Genomic DNA, 24,933 nt, shown 5'->3' with positions numbered 1-24,933 from the left:
TAGGGGATCCATCCTCTTTCAGGAAGCAAATAATACAATCAGGGTTGCTACTATCCAGATATTCACATTCTAGTGAAAATTAGGTCTACTTGTTTTTTTTTCCTGAGACTGAATTGGAAGTAATAATTCTGAATAAAGAACTGAGTAAGAAGTGAGGTCATTCTAGAACATGGGGTCCTGTGCTGGGCAGTGTAAGAAACCAGAAAGGATCTTGAGGGTCTAGGACCTCTTGCAAAAGTGTATTTCAGCCTCACTTAAATTTTTGATGCTATTTCTGACTTCTGAGTGGTTAAAATATTCACTGAGGGGTTAAAACATACCAGACATTATGCTGGGCTCTTAGAAGAGCAGGTGGGGGGGGGGGGGGAGGTGCAGGAAAAGGGAGGAAGAAGAGGGAGAGGAGAAAGAAGAGGAGAAGAAGGAACAAAGAGGTGGGGGGGAAGGGAGCAACAGAAGGGGAAGGGAAAGGGGAAGGAGCAGGATCCCAGATTTAAGCCAAATCAGCCCCTGCATGAATGTCTCTAGGTACCTTGGAAGGTCTGCACCTTGACCAGCTTGCGAACGTTGCCCGTGCTGTCATCCCTCTTGACCCAGATGACGAGTCGATCTGAAGGGCTTCCTGTCATTTTATAGAAAAATTGCAGGCACTGCTGCTTCCTCTTTGGGTAAAGAATCCGTGACTCCAGCAGGGCTGCCTCTTCTGCCACCCCCAATCTGGTGCTGAAGTGCATGACGTAGCCGGCACCTGTGGCGAGAGCACCCCAATGACCCATCTCCAGCTGCCCACACCCCAGGCGGCCGTGGATGGCCAGCCAAGTGAAATAGTGAACAATGGCCATCATCCAGGCAACACAAGCTAGAACTCTACTGGGGAAAATGAACAAAGATGGCTTGTCAGTAAGTCTCCTTTGTGTCTCCATGAACTGACTCCCCAGCTAAAGCCCCAGCTCCCCAGTGCCTCCTCTGATGCCTTTGTCCCCAAGCTTGTGAAATGTATACCTCTGGCTTAAGGAGACATGGGCTTCAAGCAAATTCATCTCTGAGATGAATTCTATCTTCCTCATTGGCTTTCTTGTTTGAATTAGAGATTCATTCCAAGGAAAAGAGCTGACTTCCCGGTTGTATAACAAACTGTGCGCTCCTCATATTTGGAAACTGGAATTTAAATATTTATGATAATAAAGATTCAGTCTCACCTGTTTCTAGCCTGCAATTGGATGTATTATTGATGGTAAAGAATCACACTTACTGTGCCTTAAGAAGGGGCATTCGAGGCATATTAGGGAGACTAGTTGAAGATTTCTCCTGCCTGTAAGGAAAGCTTCGAAAGAACACTGAAAAGGAGGGTGCAAAATGTCTGTATTTGTAACCAGGCTGGGATTTGTCCAACTCCTAAAGCTTAGAACTCTCTCCCCCAAAAGAAGCAGGCAGCTCAAGGAATATGTCATATGGAAAATCAGCACATCAAAGTCAACCACAAAGAACAATTCTTGCATATAAAGAAGTCCTTCAAGCTGTACCATAGCGTTCAACTTCTTACCAAACATCCCACTCAAAATATCTCACAAAGTACAAACGAAGTGAGCTTCTAGTACAGTTCTAGGTACTTTGGCAATCTGATTCTCCACTTCATCCAGCGTCATACATGGGGCACTGTACCTTCCCCAATGGCAGCAAGCATCAGTGGTTAAATAAGCTTTCTACAAAGCTTAACAATATCATAATGGCTTTAATGTTATATCGGGAAACATGATATTTTCTTGCATGTTCTTCTGAGTACTTGAACTTACTAGCCTGAATTGTCTGCGTTGTGAATTACTGAGTGCTTGGGTCAAATACAAGAGGTCACACGGCTAAGAGGGTCTCCAGGTGGTCCTTGCTGAGGAATTTCACCCAGGTGCACTGAGGGGTAGAAAATGAAAGTCCAATAACTCAGACTTGGGAATCGGGGCACCTGAATTCTTGCCCATGCTCTGCCACTAACTAGAAGGTGCCCATTCATCTCTCCTGGTTTCAGATGGGAGGTGGCTTCTATCCCAAGGGATCCTTTGTGCTCTTTGAGTCTATACATCTACCTTACCACCACCAGTGCCCTCTAGCAGAGGGAATACACTCCCATTAAATGTCCCCCGTGGAAGTTGCATAATGGCTTGTCAAGCTAACCTGATAAAACTTTTTAGATATTTCTTCTTTCCTTTCCTATTAAGATGCTGGGACGTTGTTCCTGTTAGGGTACTGGGACCTCTCACATGAAGGTCACCCTTCTGTTTAGCCTGAAACTGTACATTGGCCTGTCAGCCAGCCCACGGGAGAGAGTGGGTGGGAAGCTCTGATGGGAATTTAGAAGGAACTTCAGACTTAGATTACCCTTTGGACACTTGAGATTATGTGTTTAGTAATATGATGTGTGACAGAGACTTTCACCCTTTGCCGAGGCTGGAGGGAGAGTGCAAATTGTTTACAACCTCTGCGCCCAGTGGCCTGGCAACTGAGTGACAAGCCAGGTCCCTTCTGTGAAGGAAATATAACCAACTCCCACAGGCAGTAACAGTCTAGTCTTTAGAAACTGACTATAATCTATAGGGTTGAGATTTTTTTCTAAGACAGGCACAAACTAAAAGGCTGCTAAAGTAGAAATAAAAAAAATGAATGGAACCTCTGGACAGAAAGGGAAGATATAAAAAAAAAAATAGAGAGGGCAGCTGCTGGTCTGCAGCCGGAGGATTTATATGCATTATTTCCTTCCATCTTCATGCTTAAGTGTCAAAATCCTGGAATGCTCGGAGAGGCTGACAAAAGCGAAGACTTAAAAAAAAAAGGCACCAACAAAAACAACTTTCTGTGGTTACAATTAGCAAGTGGTGGGGCCAGATTTCCTGTCCGGGTCCGTCTGACTTTATGACTTTTTCACTGTACAAAACACACCTAAGAACGATCTGAAGCTGTGCCATCCAATATGGCGGCTACCAAACGTGGTATTTGAGCACTTGAATTGTGACCAATCCGGACTGAGATGTGCTACAAGGGTAAAATACACACCAGATTTCAAATACCTGGTACAAAAGTGTGGAGTAGCTTATTAATAACTTAAATATTGATAGCATGTCAAAATGCCAATATTTTGAATATATCGGGTTCAATAAAATGTGTAGCCAGACACAATTTCTCTTGTTTCTTTTTTACGTAGCTACTAGAAAATTTCACATTATGTATGTGACTTGTATTATACTTCAATTGGAGGGCACTGTTCTAGAGACATGACCTTTATTGACAAAATCATGTATTAGCAACCACAAGTCTGTATTAGTGTTGTCATGACCTAAATGCATCTTTCTGTTGCACGCCCAGAACCTGCATGCTTTTTGTTGAGCTAATAATTAAGATACGAGAAATGGTCTTTGTGCTTGTTCAGGTTTCCATGTTGGATAACTAACATTGCAATTGAGACAAAACATGTAAGCTGCCATTCCCTAACTGAACCTGGTGAGCCACTGTAGAGTTCCTACTTTCTGCCTTCACTTACCCGTGCATTGTCCCACCAAGGTGTGGTCCACTTGTCCAGGCTGAGAACTGTCCTCATGGACCCAGTCAGCATCATCTCTGGTCCCCTGAATCATCCCACAGATGTTTGCCTTCTCAAAAGCACAGTGGTCCAAAAGGGTGTGAGTTGTGGCTGCAAATGATATTTTTGTCACCTGGTTTAAAGTTTAAGTCCTCTTATTTCAAATACCTGATGTCTTGTGCTAAAAAGACCTCATTGTTCAGATACAGCACAACTTTCTTGACTTTTCTCAAATGCAAATTCTGCTGTCACCTATTACATCTTAGGACATCCAACATAGATCCAGCCCTACCCACCTCACAGAGTCAGATGATAAAAAGACCTGTCATCATGCTTTGCTATAAATGCCAACCAAGAACTCCTTTAGATCAAGAAGGAGGTACCTAGTAGATCCTTGTATGTAGTAAGTCTTCTGTACATACATATTGAACAGAATTAAAGAATATGTCTCTCAAGACTAGTAGAGTCGTTTTAGAAAACATCCCATCTCTGAGCAGTAGATTGCTCTAGAACAACTACTCTGGGTAAAGAATTTTGCAGGATAAAAAATACTTCCAAGCTTGTCCCCTATCTTGAGATTTACAGAATGATGCACCATTCAAAAGGATGCTAAAGAAGCTGGACAATTACAGTTTCTTACATCATTGGTCCAATACTTTTACTTTGCAAAACACAACCATGTAATTGATTTTCATAACCATCTTGTGAGGCAGGTGTTACCATTTTTTCTAATCTAGTGATAAGTTAAGGTGATGTGGCTTGTCCACTGTCCTTCACTAGAACAGGAAAGAATAGTGAAGGGAAATATAGGGGAAACTGGGGGAGCAGAAGAAACCCTGTTGAGGTTCAATTACCTACTTCTCAGACCCAGCAGTACTCACTGCAATTATACATTCGGTTCAGCCTCTCCAAATCAGTGGCACTGAAGTCCAGGCGCTGCCCAATGATGGTGTTAAACTCAGGGATCTTGGCCGTGATGGTAGGAGCACTTTCATTCTTGTTAAATGAGAAAGGCTCATAGTGCATCAAAGACTCGTAGTCATAGGGCGTGTTGAGGTCTGTGATGAAGCTGTCATCGTAGGTGTTAAAGTTGTGCTCAAAACCTATCAGAGAGAGCATCGACAGGTCCTTTTTAGTTATATCATTTCCCCTGTCGTGCCCCCTTTGACTAGATACTTAAGCAGAGACCACAAAGAAAAAATGAACATTTGATTTAAATATACATATATATATATATATACTTAACATATTTTATACTAGCATAATGTACATAATATCAATACATATTATTAATTAATAGCAACAAATAATTTTTTTTAAGTAGGCTTCATGCCCAGGGTGGAGCCCAACACAGGCCTGAATATCACGACCCTAAGATCAAGACCTGAGTTGAGATTTTGCTTAGGATTCTCTCTTCTTCTTTCTCTCCCTCCCCCACTCGTGCTCTGTCTCACTCTGTCTCTCAAAAATAAATAAATGTTAAAAAAAAAAGTCAGACACTTAACTGACTGAGTCACCCAGGTGCCCCTAACAAATCATATTTTAATTACATTAAAAAATATATAATAGTATATCCACTTATAAAAATTAAAAGTATATTTAAAAATAATATAAAAACACATGTTATAATTAATTTATAGGTTTGCATACAATTTATTAAATATTTGTATACATTTACATAAAAGATTCATTTCACAAATAAATGAATAAATAAATGTGTGTGTGTATACGTATACTTTTTTTTTAATTTTTTTTTAATGTTTATTTATTTTTGAGACAGAGAGAGACAGAGCATGAACGGGGGAGGGGCAGAGAGAGAGGGAGACACAGAATCGGAAGCAGGCTCCAGGCTCTGAGCCATCAGCCCAGAGCCTGATGCGGGGCTCGAACTCACGAACCGTGAGATCGTGACCTGAGCCGAAGTCGGACGCTCAACCGACTGAGCTACCCAGGCACCCCAGTATAAGCTTTTAAGAAAGAGAAGATAAAACATTAAAGTAGAGGCAGGTGTTCCAAACGGCAGGAAAAGGAAATTTGTGAATTCAGAAAAATGTTCAGGATTGATACATCTTGCTAATAAGCAAGTACCTCATCCACCAAAAGCTATACCTGGTCAGCAATTCCATAGGTTAGAAAGTCAATTCAAGGGGCAGAAGGAAAGGTCAGTAGCTGCCAAGAAAGGGGCATCCTGTCAATCAAGGCTCACATCCTTTTCCAGAAATGGCCTCATGGACAGAAAAATAAAACAGGAAGCGCAAAATTGACTTTCCGTCCAAAATAGAAAAGGAAAATATTTTTATGAGATTAACACAAGTAAGATAATATATATTGCAGAGTGAAATGCTGGAATCAGAAAACCAATCAGATGTTCCTTTAATCCACTAGCCATCAGGAATTTACTGTTTCAGCAGCAATCATGAGAAGTTCACAGATTTTTAATTTCCTTCTTAGGGAGTGGCAGGAAAACTGAATGAGGAGGCTCATAACTCCCCCAATCGTGACTTCCCGTCTTCATGTATTTCTCCTTTTCTAGTTTCCCATCCAGTTGTTTTTAACTACCTTACGAAGACATCAACGTGGATGCATTTAGGATTGAAGAAGAGTGGCACAACGTGAAGTGGTCTAGCGAGTGCTGGAGGGAGTCTCTAAATGCTTTTGGAAAAGCCATGAACCCTGCTGATCAAAACTTGATTTTAACTGTAAATGAGAATACCAACGTTTCATCCTCCCAATTCACGGGATTTCATGGAGACTTAACCTGAAAGGGATCAAAGCATTTTCGAAGGTGGCACAGGACTGTAAGAAACAAATGAGCCAAACAGAAGGGGAAAGTAACTCCTTCCAGAGCACTTGGCCCTAGGTTGTCCTACCCTAAGGGATAGAACTAGAAAGAACATCCAGCCAGTGTGAGGACTGAGGCTTGGTCTGGGATCTCCTGGTGACTTGTGATGAAATCTTAAGAAAAGCACTCTCAAATTCACTGGATAGGTTTTCCTTAACTTTAACTAAAATCACCGGGTTAGAATAGATCATTTCATTCTTTACTACTCAAGGATTCTTTTCACAATGCTTCACGACATAAATGTTTTGAGTAATTTTTTAAATTTTATTCAACACATTTTTGCTGTGCCTACTATCCATATCTGAGGAGCTATGCTAAGTGGTGGTGGCCCCTGGCAGTGAGTAGGATGGGCCAGGTCCTGCCTTCAGGGAACTCGCAGCTGAGCGCCTCGAAGAGGGAGCCATCTTGTACCCCAGAGAGGCCAGTCAGCAAATCTCTTGTGTAAAGGATCGGGCGGAAAATGTTTTTGACGTTGGGAGCCAGGTGGTCTCTGTCACAGCTACTCAACTCTGTCATTGTAGCACAAAAGCAACCATAGGAAATAGGTGAATAAACGGGCATGGCTGTGTTGCCATAAAACTTTATTTACAAGAGCAAGTGGCTATGACCCACAAGCTGTAGTTTGCGGAATCCTGCTTGACCTCAGAAATTGAGGTCTTTCCTTGGTGGGAGAGAAATGATCCAGAAAACACACTTCTGGCTTAAGAGACGGAGACGGAGACAGAGACGGATTTGGGGAGAGAACTACGTTGCCAGTATACTATCTTCTTAGGTTGAACAATTAGATAGTCATCTACGAAAGATGAGACGCAATGAAAGTTATAAATTACCCTGAGCAATAATAGTGCCCTCCCTTACTGTCTTATTAATTCGATGTCTCATTTGAGAACAGTTCTCCAGAGATAGTGAGCAATTTAGATATACGGAATATGAAAATATAGGGAGGAGATAAACAACATGTGTTGAGTAATTCATGTTCAGCCAAGAGCTGAGCCAGTCTGAAAATTACCCTGTCAAATGCGTTGGCTCCCTCTGAGAAAGAGAAATCATTTGGCCTAAAATGGTATTAAAACACTAACCGTTGTGTTCTCCAAGACTGAAAAATGTGAACGTTCTCTGCATCCTTATTGAATGTTCAGCAGAACCAAGTATATGTACAGGGAGGTAAGAAAGTCAAGCCTAGAGGCAAATACAGGCAGTCTACCAGTGCCCTGGACCAATGACCCCCACTCTCCTTTCCCTCCTACACAGACCCAGTTCTAACACACTTACATCTAGGAGACAAATGCATTAAACTTGATCTGTTATTTCATGTCCGGGTGAATACTTGCTAATATATCTCTAGATTGGACTGAGGGGCGAAGAAAAATATTACTTTAGCTCAGTGGTTGGTTGGTAGGATGGGTGGAAGTGTATGTGGGGTATGTGTAATCGTGGTTCTGACGAGTCCCTCAAAGTCGAATCATTATAGACGCACTGCCGTATATGAACCCATATGTGAAACTGGTATCTAAATAAAACAGATAATTATAAGACAATTACTTGCTTTGTGAAAACCACGATTGGTAATGGTAAAGGCATTTTAATACATGAAAGTTTTATTAATCTATTGCTGCCAAAAAAGATGTTTTCCCACTTCCTGAACTAAGTCCTAATTAAAAACTAGATGTTTTCAGAAACACAGTATTGGCTTTCTTCCCAGCACATTGGGAAGCTGTTCGATAAAAGAGTGTTTTTCACATACCTAAGAGCACCATTTAGTTGTCTCAAACAGTTAGGAAAGGTAATGCCAAGGAAGTCTAAAGAAACTACAGAACAGAACAGAAATTGTTAGAACAACATACCTGCATAACAATAAGTGAAATAAGACTGTATTATCCCTTGCACAGTGTGGCTGGGGGCAGGAGGAGAGAGGTATTTAGGAAGAAAGAAGGAGGAGAAGGAAGGGGAGGAGGGGTACAGGAGGAAGAAAGGCCAGTCAATTTTGACTAACTAGAACTCAGATCATCAGCCAGAGTTAACACAATTGGGGAGACAATTTCAGATGAAAGAATTCATTTTTGTTGTTGTTTTGGTTTGTTTGTTTTTTAATTTTTTTTAATGTTTTATTTATTTTTGAGACAGGGAGAGACAGAGCATGAACAGGGGAGGGTCAGAGAGAGGGAGACACAGAATCTGAAACAGGCTCCAGGCTCCAAGCTGTCAGCACAGAGCCCGACGCGGGGCTCGAACCCACGGACCGTGAGATCATGACCTGAGCCGAAGTCGGCCGCTTAACCGACTGAGCCACCCAGGCGCCCCTGTTTTGGTCTGTTTTTAAACACCTATCATTGATTTGGTAAAGCACCAGCAAAGTTCTTGAGTATATATTAGAGTCGTCTTTTGTTCAGCTAAACTTCATGCAGACTCCTAGACCTACATGAGATTTCACACCCAGAAAAATGGCCATGACATCCTCGGAAGCCTACTTCAATTTACAATGACAGGATGATAGCATTCTAGATGGATTTTCAACAAAAACACCGAAACAAAACAAAAGCTTCCGATGAACTTTCAGTTGGCATTGAGTTAGCCAACACACATCACTTCCTAAGGCCCTTCTCTGGGGTCAGTTAGGATCAGATGAGCAACACCCACAGAATAGACCAACAAATAATACACTTTTCCTCCGCTGTGCTCTAGCTGAAGCTTCTGTCTGCACACCGGTGTGGCTTAGACATCCCAGGGTTGGTCCCAACAAGCGATCAAGGTAAATCCCACCCAACTCCCTTGGGTCTGTACACACCTGGAAGAATTTCATCCCACCAGATGTTCACATAGTCATCCCGGTCAGTTCTTGACTGCTCATGATAAAATCCCAAAGCGTGGAGAATCTCATGTTCAATGATGGCCTTATAGTCACACCCCTGGCCAATGGAAAGGTTCTGTCCCACGTGTTGATCGCCAACCTCAGACCAGCACCTTTAAAGAAGAGGAGAGGGAGATTTTCTCCTAAAGAACTCTCAAGTGGCTGTAATTCATGGGGTTCCAGAACACAAATTTGAAGGAAGTTAGGTTTGATTTTAAAAAAGGAATTGTCAACGGCATTCTCATAAGCTAATAGTTCAAAATAGGGGACTAGTTAACTGAGCAACATTCCCTGCAGGGAATAACATACAGTCTTTGAAAGTGGTGGTCCAGTGGCCCCTGGGTGACTCAGTCAGTTAAGCTTCCAACTCCTGATTTCAGCTCAGGTCATGATCTCATGGTTTCTGAGTTCGAGCCCTGCATTGGGCTCCATGTTCACAATGCAGAGCCCGCTTGAGGTTCTCTCTCTGCTTCCCCCCCGCCAACTGCCCCTCCACAATGGTCCATGCTTGTTCTCTCTCTCTCTCTCTCTCTCTCTCTCAAAATAAATAAATAAAATTAAAAAAAAAATAAAAGTGATGGTCGATTATCAGTGTGATACCTACTCAGAGGCAAATCAATCCTAATAATGCACCAGGTAGAAAAAAGTAAAAGTTGGCATTCTTTCTCACCTCCACAAACTCAAAGGACATTCCACAGTATAACACTATTGCCTCTGTACCACAGTATTAAGTTGTCTCTGGGTCGTGGCTGTGGTTGATTTAAATTTTTCTCCTTTGTACTTTAATGAATTTCCAAATTTCCTATAATGAGCAGGTATCAATTTTACAATCGTGAAAAAGAACCTCATTAAAGAGACGAGTCTACTTCTTTGGCTGTCGGCCAATCTGCAGCACTACGAAAGCACAGGGCTGGCTGCCTACCAGTTCTAAAGACTCGGGGGAAGAAGGAAACTTCTCACAGAAAGCAGTAGACTCAGCAACTGCTGGCAGATTCTCTAAATTCATCACGGTGCAGTCTCTTGCCCCTTTTTTTCCCCAATTATTTTTTGTCTTTTCTCATAAATCCAACTTTCCGCCTCTAGTGGCAAATCTGAAGCTTTCCACGAATTGTCTTGCCTGCTTTAAGTTGTGGAACAGGATCTATACTCTAACCAGTGCTCAACAGAATAAGAGATCTGCTCATACTTTAAATTTTTTCTTAATGTTCATCCATTTCTGAGAGAGAGACAGAGTGTGAGCAGGGGAGGGGCAGAGAGAGGAAAACACAGAATCTGAAGCAGGCTCCAGACTCTGAGCTGTCAGCGCGCAGAGCCCTACATGGGGGCTTGAACTCACGAACCTGTGAGATCAAGAGCCAAGCTGAAGTCTGAAGTCCAACCAACAGAGCCACCCAGGTGCCCCGCCCATCTTTTTTTTTTTTTTTTTTTTTTTTTTTTTTTTTTTTTTTTTTGAGACAGAGAGAGACAGAGCATGAACGGCGGAGGGGCAGAGAGAGAGGGAGACACAGAATTGGAAGCAGGCTCCAGGCTCCGAGCCATCAGCCCAGAGCCTGACGCGGGGCTCGAACTCACGGACCGCGAGATCGTGACCTGGCTGAAGTCGGATGCTCAACCGACTGCGCCACCCAGGCGCCCCAACCCCGCCCATCTTTTAAGTGTGACCAATGGATTAGAAGTTCTTTCATGACAATCACAATGTCTTACCCACCATTGTTGTCACCAAGATTGCTAACGTCATATACCTTCAAATGCTAATGACTTTGGTTTCTACTCAAAGATAGATCTTAATTATCTTCCAACAACTTTTTAAGGTATAATTTACATACCATGAAATTCACCAATTTTAAGAATACAATCAATGCTCTTTCGTAAATGTATTGAGTTATGCAAGCATCACCATGATCATTTTGCATCTCTGACGGTGGCATTTTATTCCAAACTAGAGTTGACTCTGCAAAATACCCACAATCCAGAGGAAGTACTTATTTATCTTGTTTTTAAACATCCCTCTCCCAACAGAAATGTGTAAGTTGCAAAAATGCCACAACTCTGCCTGTCTGACTCTTTTACCTTGTCTTTCTAGAAAGAGCCCAGTTAACTCCCCCACCCCCTTCAGGGGACCAGGGCCTTGAAGGTTTTTGGGCCCTTTGGTCCAGTTTTTTCACCATTCTTCCTCCTTTTTCCGTTCCCCTAACTTAAGCCACAGGCAGTAAGAATCTCCCAGACTCAGATTTCACAAGAAAGAACATCCCTTAAAACTGACCTTCCCCTTCATCAAGTACTTGGGGATTGAGTTACAAACTGAGAAGAAGTCCAGAGAACTTTACTAGGGGAAAGAGAACTTTTGGAAAGTGATCGTATTAGCTTCATTTTATTTTTAAGAGAAAAAAAAAAAAGAGAAACCATGGTAGCTACAAATAGAAATAAAAGTGTTAAGAAAATGAACTTTTTTCCCTGAAACCTTCAATAAATAATTAAAGGTTTTGGTACTTTAAAAAAATGTTTTTTAAAATGTTTATTTATTTATTTATTTATTTTTAAATTTTTTTTTTCAACGTTTTTTATTTTTGGGACAGAGAGAGACAGAGCATGAACGGGGGAGGGGCAGAGAGAGAGGGAGACACAGAATCGGAAGCAGGCTCCAGGCTCCGAGCCATCAGCCCAGAGCCTGACGCGGGGCTCGAACTCACGGACCGCGAGATCGTGACCTGGCTGAAGTCGGACGCTTAACCGACTGCGCCACCCAGGCGCCCCAAAATGTTTATTTATTTTTGAGAGAAAGAAAGAGACAGAGTGTGAGTGGGGGAGGGACAGAGAGAGAGGGAGACACAGAATCGGAAGCAGGCTCCAGGCTCTGAGCTGTCAGCACAAGAACCCAACCTCACGAACCCATGAGATCATGACCTGAGCCGAAGTCAGACAATTAACCAACTGAGCCACCCAGCACCCGAGCTTCCGTACTTTCTTGAAGTGCAAAGGCTGCCAAGGGACAAAACGAACATGTCAAAAGCAGAGAAACTCTAAAATCCGTGTTCTTGGCGAGGTCCAAGGTGTACTTTACATGTTTTTCCTTCACAAAAAGAGGAACTGTGGGAACACTATTGGTTATCTCCACTTACATGACCCACAAGAACCTCAGAGCATGTCCAGGAACACATTCAGTCTCTTACCCTGAAAGCGGTTCTTCTGGCAATACTCCCAAGCTCAGTGAATGAAGTAACCACCGGGCAGTCACTGAATCAAAAATCTTAGATTCCTCATTCTTCTTAACCCTTCCCATCAACTAGCCACCAGCTTTCGAGAAGTCCCCCTGTTTTCATTGTTTTGAAATTCATTCCCTTTTTTCTATTCCAACTGTCTCTTCTTTAGTGTGCGTCCATTTCATTTCTGTCCTGGACGATTGGGACATTCTTTCATTGGTCTCCCGCCACCAGTCTTGCCCCTACTTCGATTCTTTATCCACGGTTGCTAGAGTAATCTTTCCAAAATGGAAAACTGAACATATAATGAATCACGCACAGAAGAGGGCACTCCCGCACGCGTGGTTTGTCTGTTACCAGGCTTCCGTTTTATCGCCTGGCTCCACGGCTCATCTCACTGCCCCTTACATGCCCCTTACATGAGTTCTCCGAGTAAGACACATTCGTGTTTATGTTTGCTTTTTTCTTGTCTCTCTTCTCTTCCTCTTCCTCTTCCTTCTTCTCCCCCCGCTTCTCTCCCTCTCTTCCCATCCCCCATTTTGTACCTCCCTCTCTTCTGCCTCTATGTCCTTCTCCCCTCTTCATTTAACAAGCAGTGTGGCTTTCCCTGATGCTTCACTACATGCTAAGTGAGAGTTCCTGCTTCTGCCCTCTTATGGCCCACGGCACTCCCCTTAGCATATATAACTATTGTTTTTCTCCACCACCCCCAGCTGCCAGCTGTAAACCTTGTGGGATCTAAGACCCTGCGGCATGCTTCTTTGTGTCTAGAGACTAACACACTTCCCGGCCCAGAGTAGGTGTGCATAAATTGCAGTTTTAATAAAAGTCCGAGCTAAGGAAAAAAGCACTCAGGTAAGTAAAGAACTCGTGTCTAAGTGGTCGCCACAATTTTTACTTTTTTCACTGCTATTTTTTTGCATATTTTTTTTTCTTGAGAGGCTAAATCATATGCTAACTTCCTTCCCCATCTCCTATCCATCCATGATTAACAAAACCACCATCAGAACGAGACAACCAAATCCAGGCAACACCTAGAGGCAGTTTGGGGAACTGCAGCCTGAGGAAATGTGTGCTGAAAGACACAGAGGGGCCGTCACAGCAGATGACAGCTTGGCTTCCCCACTGCATCTAGCCCAGGTTGTTGACATAAATACCACTGGGAAAGAAGAGCTTGTTTCTTGATATATCATTTATTTCCTAGGAGAAATACAAAGTAAAAACTGTACATAGAACTTTTCTATGTATAGGTCCACCCAATAGAGTACTATAATTTAAAACAGTACCATAAAAAGAGTATAATTTATACTTTAATACACCTGACCTAAAAAAAAAACACTCCGCAAGTTAAAACATGACCTAAACCCAGGAAAAGAATTGAGATAAATCTCCCTGTTGCCCAGACATAGCCAAATGACTCATTCTTCATCTAGAACATTAAAAATACGATAGTTTCAAAATTCACAGAGCAAGACTTGATTCTGCTTTCCGTTTCTTTCCGGTTTCTTCTTTTGAAAGACATGTGTCACTTCACACTTTGTAAAATTTCATACTTACCCAGAAAACTTCTGAAATATGATATATGAGCTCTCTCCTTCATAGGGCTTGAAATCCACACAGGACCTGAGGCGGAACATTTCAAAGGCGTAAAGAATGGCTCCTTTGGCGTTCAGCCCTGCAGAAATCAGTAAAAGTATCAATGAGCGTTACTTAAACCTTAGATAATATATATAACATGGTTCAGAGAAAATCTTGCCACCACATGAAATCCACAGAGGTCTATGGGTATATTTTTCGGTAGTTAGTAGATTCCTTGGAAACTACAACTATAAAACTAGTCTTGTATGTAAACATTAAGTGTTGGGGCGCATGGGTGGCTCAGTCAGTTAAGCGTCCAACTTCAGCTCAGGTCATGGTTTCCCGGTTTGTGGGTTCGAGCCCCGCATCCAGGTCTGTGCTGATAGCTCAGAGCCTAGCCTGCTAAGGATTCTGTGTCTCCCTCTCTGACCCTCCCCCATTTGTGCTCTGTCTCTCTGTCTCAAAAATAAATAAACATTAAAAAAATTGTTTTAAAAACCTTAAGTGCAAACTTTAAATATATAATGTAAATATAACTACAAAATAAGAACACACTCCTATGGATAGCTGAACAAAATTATAAACTGACTTCCTTATTTCCTCCCTTCCCCTTTCCCCATTCAAGCAGAGATCCTGAGTGCAATTGCCTCAGGAGAGTCCCGCTGCAGAGGAGAAGACTGCAAGCCATTTGTCTTCTGTGTGAATAAAGTACCTTGTAGAGAAGCAGTGAGAATGGTGCTCACTGCAGTCTAAAAAGATAACCTTCTTGCTGGAGGAAGACAGCAGAGTTTTGAGAAGTTTATGGGCTCTAAGAGCACGAGAAGCACATATGGTATTTTACCTTGCTTCCCAGCAAGGCTTCTGGAGAGACGACAAGACTATACAGCGCTGGAAACAGCCTTGGGAAAGATTTCCTTTTTTCTTTTTTTTAAGAAAATAATTTTTAATATTTATTTTTGGGAGAAAGAGAGAGAGAGAGAGAGAGAGAGAAAGACAGAGTACAAGTGGGGGAGGAGAAGAGAGAGAGGGAGACACAGAATCCGAAGCAGGTTCCAGGCTCCAAGCTGTCAGCACAGAGCCTGATGCCGGACTCGAACCGCGGGATCATGACCTGAGCCGAAGTCGGACGTTTAACCAACTGAGCCACGCAGGTGCCCCTGGAAAAGATTTCTATAACCCAAACTTGGAACCAAAGCAGCAGAAGCCTAATGGACCTGAAGAGGCCAGCACAATAGATGTTTACTGGTAAACTGTAGGTTAGGACCAATGACCAAAGATCAAATGTCTTTCCTGTCCCCTAACAAGCACACATGCTGGCATTGCAAAAGATAAGCATGGGGTGGGGAGGAAAGATACTCTGGAGGAACAGAGATTATGTTTTACTTAGTGTGTGTCCTTTTTTCTCCCATCAACTCATTGAAGGTAGGGCTCTAAGTTAAAAATTAGGCTATGTTATATCAAGTTACATTATATTTATTGTACATTTGCTTTTGTGCATTCTCTCAAAGAGTTTATAGTTCTTGGCAGTTTACTCAGTATTTACTTTATGGTTTCCTGACCCTATTTCATTTAATAAACTACCAAATTAGAGATTCACGGTTCAGATGTCGTAAGATTAGATCAAGGTCATTAAATAAATAATCAATGGAATAATCAGTAAATTACAGTAAATTACAATAAAAAGCAACACAGGTAACAACAACAACATGAAAGATTTTCATGAAGTTTTACCTATCCTCTGTGACATCTGTAATATGAATATTTGTACTCAAGACAGCTTAGTTGTCACGAAAGTTGTCACGAACTGGGACAAAATGTTTGCAAAATACATATCTGACAAAAGACTTGCATCCAGCATATGTAAAACACTCTTACAACTCAAAGAAGAAAGACAAATAACTAATCTTTTAAATGGACAAACTATTTAAACAGGTATTTTACAAAGGAAGACATACAAATGAACAATAAGTAAATAAAAAAGAAAGTAAAATGACAATAAGTAAACTAAAACCACAATTACATACCACTACATGTCCACCAGTGTGGCTAAAATTTAAAAAAATAACAGCAACGAATGTTGGAAAGTGGTGTAAATGAACTTTCATTCCTCATTTGTAGAAGTTTGTAAAAAGGTACAAGTACTTTGAAAGAGATCCAACGCTAAACCTATGTCTGTATTATAACCCAACAATTTCACTTAAAAAATTTTTTTTAAGGTTTATTTAGTTTTGAGAGAGAGACAGAGTGTGAGCAGGGAGGGACAGAGAGAGAGGGGGACACAGAATCCAAAGCAGGCTCCAGGCTCCGAGGTCTCAGCACAGAGCGCATCGCAGGGCTCGAACCCACAAACCATGAGATCATGACCTGGGCCAAGTCGGATGCTTAACCGACTGAGTCACCCAGGCATCCCTCACTTTTAGATATTTACACCAGAGACATGAATATGAAAGCATATATTCCAAACAGGCATGTACAAGAATGTTCAGAGTAGCTTTAGTCATCATAGCTCAAACGTAGAATCAATGCCTGTTGTCTATCAACGGGAGATTGGTTTAATCTGTGATATACTTTATTCACGCAACGGAACGCCACTCAGTAATAAAAAGGAACAAACTATTGATAAACACAACAATATTGGTGAATCTCAAAGACATTTTACTGGGTAATCAAAAAAAACCCCCGTAAAATATGATTCCATTCCTATGAAACTCTAGAACAGGCAAAAACAACAACAACAAAAAAGGAGTTGTTTCTGGAAGGGTGAGAAGAACTATAAAAAGCATGAGAGAACTTTCTGGGATAATAAAAGTGTTCTTTTTTTTTTTAAGTTTATTTATTTGTTTTGAGAGAAAGAGAAAGAGAGGGAGGGAGGAGCAGAGAGAGAGGGACAGAGAGAATCCCAAGTAGACTTCACGCTGCCAGTGCAGAGCCTGACACAGGGTTCAATCCTATGAACCAGGAGGTCATGACCTGAGCCAAAGCCAACAGTCGGAGGCTTAACCAACTGAGCCACCCAGGCACCCGATAAAAGTGCTCTTAATAGGAGTTGTATGAATATGTTTACATTGTAGAAGTGTAATATGTAAAACCCATTGAACTGTACAGTTAAGACTCATGCATTTTACTCTCTGTACATCTTACATTAAAAAGAACTATAAATAAATATTAAATTTCAGTTAAAGATATGCATGTTCAGGTGTTTGGGGTAAAGCATACTGGTCCCTGCAAATTACTTTGAAATGTATCAAAAATAGAATGTATTGACAAGTTTAGAAAGATGGACAGGATGGATAGATGAGATAAAGCAAATATAGCAGAATGTTGTTTGTATAATGTAGGTGATGAGTATATGAGTGTTCACTGTACAATGGTTTTAGCTTTTTGTATATTTAAGTTGTTTCATAATAAAATGTGGAAAAGGACAATAATTACAACTTTAAAGAAAGAAGGAAAAAACCTATCAGCTTACATTCTATTTCCAGTAAAAAAAAAAAAAAAAAAAAGTCCTTCAAAATGAAGGCAAAAAAGAGGTGATTTTGGAGAAAGAAGAGAATTTGCCACCAACAGTTTTGCTCTACAAGAAATGCTAAAGAAAGTTCACTAGGCTAAAGAGAGATGACACCAGCTAAGAGCCCAGATCTCCAGGAATGAACAGAGCCAGAAATAGCAAGTAGAAATAGCAAGTATAAAAGTAAATATAGAGAATTTTTTTCATTCATTACTTTAAAAGACAACTGATTAAAGCAAAAAATGATAACACTGTATTATGAGGTTTATACAGTATACAGTTGAAAAGTATAAGCCAACAATAGCACAAAAGAAAGGGTTATAAATGAAATTATACTGTTCTAAAATGCTTACATTTTATGCAAAACAGCACAATATTAAGTCTAAGGATACTGTCACATATTAGGTCTACAAATTGTAATCCCTACTGCAAAGTCTCACAAAACAATACAAAGGGATTGAGCTGAAAAGCCACTACAGGCCCCAAGTGAAATTTTAAATTCTTGGATTTAACCAAAAGAAGGCAAGAAGAAATAAAAGCAAAAATAAAAGACAAATAATAACTGTTAGTTCTAAATCAAACTACATCAATAATTACATTAAATATAAATACACCAAATACTGTAGTTAAAATTCAGAGGTTGATAGACTGTAGAAAAAAGTAAGACCCAAATATATACTGTCTGAAAAAGAGACACTTTAAATATAAAAACATTGATAGGTTGGAAGTAAAAAGTTGAACAAGATGCACAGTGCAAACAGTAAGTTTTACAAAGTTGGTGTAGCTAGATTTAAATTAGACAAAGTAGACTTCAAAACAGAGAAGATTGCCAGACATAAAGAGAAACTTCTCTAAATGAGAAGAGTCAATTTAGCAAGATGATATGACAATGTGCTTGCACAGAAGAGCAGTTTCACGTAAGTGCAAAAAGAAGAAATAAACAAACGCGCAATTATAGTCAAAGAGTTTAACACCTCTCTCTCAGTAACAGATAAAACAATAAGTCCAAAACTCTATGCAGATATAAGTATTTGAACAACACAGTCACCTTGACCTATTTGACGTTGATAAAATAACATGCCCCAAACCAGCCAAATACAAGTTCTTTTCCAGTGCACATGGAATAGTTACAAAGGTAGACCACAAAACATGTCTCAGTAAATTTCAAAAGATTGAAATCTTATACAGTATGTTCTCTGACCTCAACAAAATTAAACTAGAAATTAATAATAGAATATCTAGAAGAGCTACAGACATTTGTAAATTGAAAAGCACACTTCTAATTGACCCATTGATTTATTTTTTTTTAATTTTTTTTTTAAGTTTATTTATTTTTGAGACAGAGAGAGACAGAGCATGAACGGGGGAGGGTCAGAGAGAGCGGGAGACACAGAATCGGAAGCAGGCTCCAGGCTCTGAGCCATCAGCCCAGAGCCCGAGCGGGGCTCGAACTCACGGACCACAAGATCGTGACCTGAGCCGAAGTCGGACGCTTAACCGACTGAGCCACCCAGGCACCCCGACCCATTGATTTAAAAAAATTGCAACAGAAATTAGAGCATATCTAAACTAAATTTTAATAAAGACACAACCATAGCAAAATTTGTGAAAAACAGTAAAAGCATAGTTTCAAATAAAATGTACAGATTTAGATGCCATATTATATATAGCATTATATTATATTCTAAAAATGAAGTTTTAAAATCAATGATATAAATTTCCACCTTCATTTTAAAAAAAGAAGAGCAGGGGCGCTTGGGTGGCTCAGTCAGTTAAGCCTCCGACTTCGGCTCAGGTCATGATCTCACGGTCCGTGGGTTCGAGCCCCGTGTCGGGCTCTGTGCTGACAGCTCAGAGCCTGGAACCTGTTTCAGATTCTGTGTCTCCCTCTCTCTGACCCTCCCCTGTTCATGCTCTGTCTCTCCCTGTCTCAAAAATAAATAAAACGTTAAAAAAATAAATAAATAATAAAAATAAAAAAAGAAGAGCAAATTAAACTGGAAGGAAGTAGAAGAAAGGAAATAATAAAGAAAGCGAAAAGCAACAAAATAGAAAGCAGACAAACAAGAGAAAATTAACAAGTCAAAAGTTGCTTCTTTGAAAAGATTAATAAATCAATACACTGCTTAAAAGACAAACAAAAAAGGCAAGTCATAGACTGGGAGAAAATATTCACTCTAATAAAACTTTTTAAAAAATCATGGTAAGAGTTGAACAGACATTTCATAAAAAAAGATACACAAATGGCCAATAGCACATGACAATGTGGGAAATATCATTGGTCATTAGGAAAATGCAAATTAAAATCACAATGAGAGTCCATTTTACAACCACCAGAATGGCTACAATTAAAAAGGTAAACATTGCCAATGTTACTGAAAATGTGGAATAAATGGAACACTGCTACGTTGTTAGTGAGAATGAAAAATGGTACAGCCACTTCGGAAACCTGCTTGGCATTTTTATTGAAGTTAAACATATATTTGCCATATGATCAAGCAACTCTGTTTGTAGACATTGGCCCAAGATAAATTAAAGAATACATTTCCACAAAGACTTGTACACAATGATCAGAGTCTTGTACACAAGACTTTCACAAATGTGAAACAACCCAATGTCCATCAACTGAAAAAGGAATAAACAGCTGCCATAATACTGAGGAATATTTCTGAGTAGTAAAACAAGAATTAAGTACTGGTCCGCAACAATATGGAAAATCTTCAAAAACATGTCGAGCAAAAGAAGCTGGATACAAAATAGTACATACTGTGTGATTCCAATTATCGGTAAACCAGGATACATTAGTAAATCGGTAAATCAGTATACATTAGTAAAACTAATGTATAAGGTAAAGAATGGTCGTGTCTTTTGGAGCGTGGGGTAGAGATTGGCCGGAAATGCACACAGGAAATTTCTGGAGTGATGGGAGCATGGGTTCCGTAAGTTTATGCATTTATCAAAAGCCACTGACTTTTACACTGATTTGTGAATTTCAGTGCATGTAAATTTAACTTTGATAAAAGAATTATAAACGAAAATGAAACTCTAGTAAGTTGGCTTTTTCCAACGGTTTGGGCCCAGGCATCTGAACTTTTTTTAACCCTAAAGGTGATTCTCCTGTGATACTACTTAAGAACCACTGTTGTTATCTTTACTGCTGCTACCTTATTTCAGGCCATCTGTCTTCCAGCTTGCTCTTTTAATCTGTTACCTACATTACTGCTAAAGAGACCTTGCTACTCAAGCTGTGGCCGGCAGACCAAAAACATTAGCATCAGCTGGGGGACTGCGCAGCATCTCAGACCTCACCCCTGACCCACTCTGCAATTTCACAAGATCCTCAGGGGGGCCTTACGCACATTAAAGTCTGTGAGGCACTGACTTTTGCCTCACCGAGGCATGGCGAAGCTTAAATACAATATTAGGTGAAGGCACAGCGGCCAGCACATAATAGTGATTCAAAAATCATGTCCATGTCTTGATGGAAGGGGGACAGAGCAGGTGCGACAGACAGGAAGAAAAAGTGTAATGGGGAAAATACCCCTCTCAAAAGCTGATGTTTCTTCAATCACATATCAATAAATATGGGTGCTCCATAAATTTGCAAACGTGCTGGCAAACACTGGGGGAATAAGAACTCAAATTTCCATAAATAAATAAATAAATAAATAAATAAATAACTGAGGACAACAGCATTTGTTTATATCTAGCTCTTCTCCAGAAAAGGGATCAGCACTAATAACAGTGGTGGAAAATATTGAAACATAAGCTATGTCTCCTGAGAGTGGGAGTAGCCTGGCAGCCCACTAAGATAGAGCAAGCCTGTCCCAGCCTCCCCTCTCCTCTGACCTTCCCCTATCCATGAGATGGGCCTCACAGGCATTGCATCATCGTGGCTGTTCAGCTGTCAGTTACCTGCTTGAGGTCAGGCAGTGTCCACACGTGGCTTCAAATATTTACTTATTTCCAAGTGTTATTTCTAACAATGAGCGAACTATAACTTATCCAGTCCTTTATCTTAAGAGAGAAAAGAATTGAAATCATTACTTCTGAGGAGGAAGGGCTCTGAGAATGTGAAATACAGACTTTTCTATTTCTCAAAAGGATGGAGTGTTTGTTTTGCAACAACAGGGGAAGACATCAGTATGCTGACAATATATTTAGATTCTATTATTATTTAAATTGTATTATTTAAATTCTATTATTATTTAAAGTGTAAATTTTTCACTGTGGTGAAGCCAAATTATATTTTATTGTATTTTTGTTCTTTATGGTGCTCTTGGTTTTATTAACATGATAATGTGTTGTGCATTTTTAAAATTGTTATTGGATATTCTGTAATTTTTTTAAATTACCTCTTGTATCAAAAAAAAAAGAGAACTACAGGCCAATATCCCTGATGAATACGGATGCAAAAATTCTCAACAAGATACTAGCAAATCGAATTCAACAGCATATAAAAAGAATTATTCACCATGATCAAGTGGGATTCATTCCTGGGCTGTAGGGCTGGTTCAACATTTGCAAATCAATCAACGTGATACATCACATTAATAAAAGAAAAGATAAGAACCATATGATCCTGTCAATAGATGCAGAAAAAGCATTTGACAAAATTCAGCATTCTTTCTTAATAAAAACCCTTGCGAAAGTCGGGATAGAAGGAACATACTTAAATATCATAAAAGCCATTTATGAAAAGCCCACAGCTGATATCATCCTCAATGGGGAAAAACTGAGAGCTTTCCTCCTGAGATCAGGAACACGACAGGGATGTCCACTCTCACCGCTGTTGTTTAACATAGTGTTGGAAGTTCTAGCATCAGCAATCAGAAAACAAAATGAAATCAATCAAAGGCATCGAAATTGGCAAAGATGAAGTCAAGCTTTCACTTTTTGCAAATGACATGATACTACCCATGGAAGACCCGATAGACTCCATGAAAAGTCTGCTAGAACTGATACATGAATTCAGCAAAGTCACAGGATACAAAATTAATGTACAGAAATCAGTTGCATTCTTATACACTAATAATGAAGCAACAGAAAGACAAATAAAAAAAACTGATCCCATTCACAATTGCACCAAGAAGCATAAAATACCTAGGAATAAACCTAACCAAAGATGTAAAAGATCTGTATGCTGAAAACTATAGAAACCTTATGAAGGAAATTGAAGACGATACAAAGAAATGGAAAAACATTCCATGCTCATGGATTGCAAGAATAAATATTGTTAAAATGTCAATACTACCCAAAGCAATCTATACATTCAATGCAATCCCAATCAAAATTGCACCAGCATTCTTCTCGAAGCTAGAACAAGCAATCCTAAAATTGGTATGGAACCACAAAAGACCGTGAATAGCCAAAGTAATATTGAAGAAGAAGACTAAAGCGGGAAGCATCACAATCCCAGACTTTAGCCTCTACTACAAAGCTGTAATCATCAAGACAGCATGGTATTGGCACAAAAACAGACACATAGACCAATGGAGTAGAATAGAAACCCCAGAACTAGACCCACAAATGTATGGCCAACCAATCTTTGACAAAGCAGGAAAGAATATCCAATGGAAAAAAGACAGTCTCTTTAACAAATGGTGCTGGGAGAACTGGACAGCAACATGCAGAAAAATGAAATTAGACCATTTTCTTACACCATTCACAAAAATAAACTCAAAATGGATGAAGGACCTGAATGTGACACAGCGAACCATTAAAACCCTAGAGGAGAAAGCAGGAAAAAACCTCTCTGACCTCAGCTGAAGCAATTTCTTACTTGACACATCCCCAAAGGCAAACCTCATGAAGATAAAAAGCTTCTGCAAAGGAAACAATCAACAAAACTAAAAGGCAACCGACAGAATGGGAAAAGATATTTGCAAATGACATATCAGACAAAGAACTAGTATCCAAAATCTATAAAGAGCTCATCAAACTCCACACCAGAAAAACAAATAATCCAGTGAAGAAATGGGCAGAAAACATGAATAGACACTTCTCTAAAGAAGACATCCGGATGGCCAACAGGCACACAAAAAGATGCTCAACGTCGCTCCTCATCAGGGAAATACAAATCAAAACCACACTGAGATACCACCTCACGCCAGTCAGAGTGGCTAAAATGAACAAATCAGGAGACTATAGATGCTGGAGAGGATGTAGAGAAACGGGAACCCTCTTGCACTGTTGGTGGGAATGCAAACTGGTGCAGCCACTCTGGAAAACAGTGTGCAGGTTCCTCAAAAAATTAAAAATAGACCTACCCTATGACCCAGCAGTAGCACTGCTAGGAATTTACCCAAGGGATACAGGAGTACTGATGCATAGGGGCACTTGTACCCCAATGTTTATAGCAGCACTCTCAACAATAGCCAAATTATGGAAAGAGCCTAAATGTCCATCAACTGATGAATGGATAAAGAAGTTGTGGTTTATATACACAATGGAGTACTACTTGACAATGAGAAAGAATGAAATCTGGCCTTTTGTAGCAACGTGGATGGAACTGGAGAGTGTTATGCTAAGTGAAATAAGTCATACAGAGAAAGACAGTCACCATATGTTTTCACTCTTATGTGGATCCTGAGAAACTTAACAGAAGACCATGGGGGAGGGGAAGGAGGAAAAAAAAAGAGGTTAGAGAGAGAGGGAGTCAAACCATAAGAGACTCTTAAAAACTGAGAACAAACTGAGGGTTGATGGGAGGTGGGAGGGAGGGGAGGGTAGGTGATGGGTATTGAGGAGGGCACCTGTTAGGATGAGCACCGGGTGTTGTATGGAAACCAATTTGACAATAAATTTCATATTTAAACAAAAAAAAAGAAAGAAAAAGAAAATACTGACACGAACATAAAAGAAGTAAATTAAAAAAAAATAAAGTGTAAGTTTTTCACCGTGGTGAAGCCAAATTATATTTCATTGTATTTTTGTTCTTTATGGTGCCCTTGGTTTTATTAACATGTGATGTGTTATACATTTTTAAATTGTTATTTGATATTCTGTAATTTTTAAAATTACCTCTTGTATCTCCAACCAGTTAAGCTGCCCTGGTGTCAGTATAAAGTTATACATTCCATTCCATGGGATAAAGAACCATCAGGACTTGGGACCCCTCATATGCAATGGTGTTACTCCCAATCTGAAGCTGATGAACAGGAGGAGTGGGGAGGGAGAAGAGTAAAACCCAAAGTGTCTAATTAAAACAATTAAGATTACCCAAATTGTCAGCCAGAATGTAAGGGATGGGGAACTTCCATCTGGTGTTAGGGTCTCTCAGGCCATTTCTGGAGTTCTGTGGAAACAAGGCAAAGATGACCAGGAAGGCAATCCTTGAGACCCCGCTGGCCTCCTCTTTCACTAAATTTTCACACCACAAACAACCTGTCATAC

At 40.2% G+C, this 24,933-nt stretch overlaps 1 protein-coding gene across 1 annotated transcript in view; it reads right to left on the bottom strand.

The window, feature by feature from the left end:
- Positions 1 to 24,933, bottom strand: part of MEP1A (meprin A subunit alpha) — a 63,554-nt gene that overhangs the window by 6,822 nt on the left and 31,799 nt on the right. The window contains exons 7-12 of the mRNA XM_058736147.1: positions 24,760 to 24,835; positions 14,010 to 14,127; positions 9,190 to 9,365; positions 4,444 to 4,665; positions 3,524 to 3,673; positions 530 to 745 (exon numbers count right to left, since the gene is read on the bottom strand). Coding sequence (XP_058592130.1) covers positions 530 to 745; positions 3,524 to 3,673; positions 4,444 to 4,665; positions 9,190 to 9,365; positions 14,010 to 14,127; positions 24,760 to 24,835 — 958 coding nt within the window. The remainder of the gene's footprint in view (positions 1 to 529; positions 746 to 3,523; positions 3,674 to 4,443; positions 4,666 to 9,189; positions 9,366 to 14,009; positions 14,128 to 24,759; positions 24,836 to 24,933) is intronic.

Source organism: Neofelis nebulosa, chromosome 6 (assembly GCF_028018385.1).
Source record: "Neofelis nebulosa isolate mNeoNeb1 chromosome 6, mNeoNeb1.pri, whole genome shotgun sequence".
In the NCBI taxonomy this organism is placed as follows: domain Eukaryota; kingdom Metazoa; phylum Chordata; class Mammalia; order Carnivora; family Felidae; genus Neofelis; species Neofelis nebulosa.
Note: the sequence above shows the minus strand (reverse complement) of the source record. Positions and strands in the feature narration are given on the sequence as shown.